The 2,500-nt window shown below is 42.7% G+C and overlaps 1 protein-coding gene across 1 annotated transcript in view; it reads right to left on the bottom strand.

Annotated features, from left to right (window-relative positions):
- LOC146317207 (cadherin-7-like) overlaps positions 1-2,500 on the bottom strand; it is a 15,525-nt gene that overhangs the window by 9,758 nt on the left and 3,267 nt on the right. Inside the window, exons 4-5 of the mRNA XM_084731461.1 lie at positions 1,648-1,767; positions 1-29 (exon numbers count right to left, since the gene is read on the bottom strand). The exon at positions 1-29 is cut by the window's left edge and continues 139 nt beyond it. Coding sequence (XP_084587587.1) covers positions 1-29; positions 1,648-1,767 — 149 coding nt within the window. The remainder of the gene's footprint in view (positions 30-1,647; positions 1,768-2,500) is intronic.

Genomic DNA, 2,500 nt, shown 5'->3' with positions numbered 1-2,500 from the left:
CATGTCAGGAAGAGCTGTCCGCACCACACCTTTGGGACAGGTGAGACTCAGGGTCAATAAACAAGAACAACAAACTTGATAAATGCTGGTTTCAGGCGTGTGCACATGGATCAGGTCTGAGAGGCTACAGCTGACATTTAGACTAAAAACAAAATGGCGTCTTTTTGGATCAAATTTTAATGTCGACACTTGGATCACAGCACATGAGCAGTATGGAGACATTTTGGGGTTTTTTTGTGTTCTTTTTTTACATTTTCAAACTGGTCACCGTTCAGTTGTTCTGGATTTGTCTGCAGTTCTGTTTTCCTCTGAAGCTCCAGGAGAGTTTTATGACCTGGAGATCTTCATCATCCTCACATCAGAACAGGAGGAGACACTGAGGGAACATTCAGTTCTGTGGCTTTAAGCCCAAACTATAACAAACAGCTGGAAGTCTTGATGCACAAACATTAAATACACAAAGAGCTAATTAACTAATTAAGACTAGGTGACAAAGAAAATAGGCGGGAAAAGAGCATCTGCAGGAAGTAAAACCAGCCAAGACACATAAGAAAGCAGACGCTTTCAAAATAAAACTGGAAATAACAAACACAAACCAATGACACTGAGGAAGGACTTAATGTTCAGACTGAAGGATTCATGAAGAGCTGCTGAGTCCTGCTGCATCACACAAATACACTGATTTTATATTTGAGTCCTTAAACACATCATAGTGAAGGTTGATGTTTTTCAGTCTGACTCGACGTCATGATCGTCTGATGATTCTGAGGTTAAATAAACCGATGATTTAGAGCAGAGGAGGCTGAAGCTGTTTATAATCAAATAATCCTCACACACACACACACACACACACACACACACACACACACACACACACTTTTAATCTGTGGCTCTGCAGAGGAGGATGAGTTAATTTAGCTCCTCTCTGTGAGCCATAAACATGTTTCAGGATCATTTACAGGTTAATGTCTGCTGCAGATAGAGAGGGTGAGGAGGGTGAGGAGGGTGAGGAGAGGGAGGAGAGGGAGGAGGGTGAGGAGAGGGAGGAGGGTGAGGAGAGGGAGGAGGGTGAGGAGGGTGAGGAGAGGGAGGAGGGTGAGGAGAGGGAGGAGAGGGAGGAGGGTGAGGAGAGGGAGGAGGGTGAGGAGGGTGAGGAGAGGGAGGAGGGTGAGGAGGGTGAGGAGGGTGAGGAGAGGGAGGAGAGGGAGGAGAGGGAGGAGAGGGAGGAGGGTGAGGAGAGGGAGGAGGGTGAGGAGGGTGAGGAGAGGGAGGAGGGTGAGGAGGGTGAGGAGGGTGAGTAAACACAGTAAACAGGTTTACATAAGAGGGAGGCATCAACACATCGCAGCAGAGTTGAACTCAGTTTGATGTGAAGCTGCAGACAGAAAACACACGTGATTGTTTGTTTAATCGTTTTGTTAAAAGTCCATGTTGTTTCTCTTCAAAATAAAATCCTGCAAACTTTACAACAAAGCACACAAACGTGTGTTTTCACGATGTGACTTTGGTGTCAGGCTCAAAATGACTCAGTGTTACAGAAATGATCAATGATTACAGTGAAGCTTTACACATCGGAGTTTACATGTCAGGTGTACTGAGATGCGTTCAGGTGTCGTGTTGTGTTGTTGTGTTCAGGTGTGTTCTCACCTGTCTTTGGCTCCACAGAGAAATATGGCTGACCCTGCAGGATGCTGTAAATCAGTCTGGCAGAGTTTCCATAAGTCGGATCATCAGCGTCCGTCGCCACCACCGTCACAACTGACGTACCTACAGAAATGATTCAAAATACAACTTTATTCAACAAGCTGAGAAAGTTTCTGTCTTTCTTCATGAAAAAAATGAATCAAATCAAAGGACTAACAATTATTTGAGACAGAAAAAACATTAGAAACCATTTTGAACTCAGATTTTCACATGAAGAGACAGTTGATCTTGTTTTCATAATAAGAGTCTGCATAAATGTAGGAATTATGACATAAAGCCAGTTTGATTTGATAAGAAGTTGAGTTGAGTCCCACTCCTCTGGATTAAAGGACCACTGTACATTCAAGAGGTAAACTATGATGTGTCCTACTTTCACAGACCGGGATCCCAGATCACTGACTGTCCTTCACGTTTGACTCGCAGCTTCCCAGCGTTGTTATAGTTTTCAGGCCTGTGTGTTTGTGATATTGTGCACTTTATTTTTTTACTGACTTGTATAAATTTGTATCATAAGGCCTCTTTGAACATGAATTTTCACATTAAAAGCCTGGTGATCTCAGATTTTCACATTTAGAGGAGCAGCCTGTAAAACACGGTTAACTGATCTGTTTTGTTCTCAGGACAAGAAACAGTCAGATTTATGTTTTGGTTCTTATTATATGTATATTTTATTTTAAACAGCAAAGATCACTACAAATAAACGGACTCTGCCTCCATCTTCCCCTTTTTTCCTCTCTTTGAATAATAAAAGAATTTTTCACAGATCATAGACATCAGCTGGTGAAGATCTGGATCG

The sequence above is a fragment of the Lutjanus erythropterus genome, chromosome 12 (assembly GCF_056507025.1).
Source record: "Lutjanus erythropterus isolate fLutEry1 chromosome 12, fLutEry1.hap2, whole genome shotgun sequence".
NCBI classification, from domain to species: domain Eukaryota; kingdom Metazoa; phylum Chordata; class Actinopteri; order Lutjaniformes; family Lutjanidae; genus Lutjanus; species Lutjanus erythropterus.
Note: the sequence above shows the minus strand (reverse complement) of the source record. Positions and strands in the feature narration are given on the sequence as shown.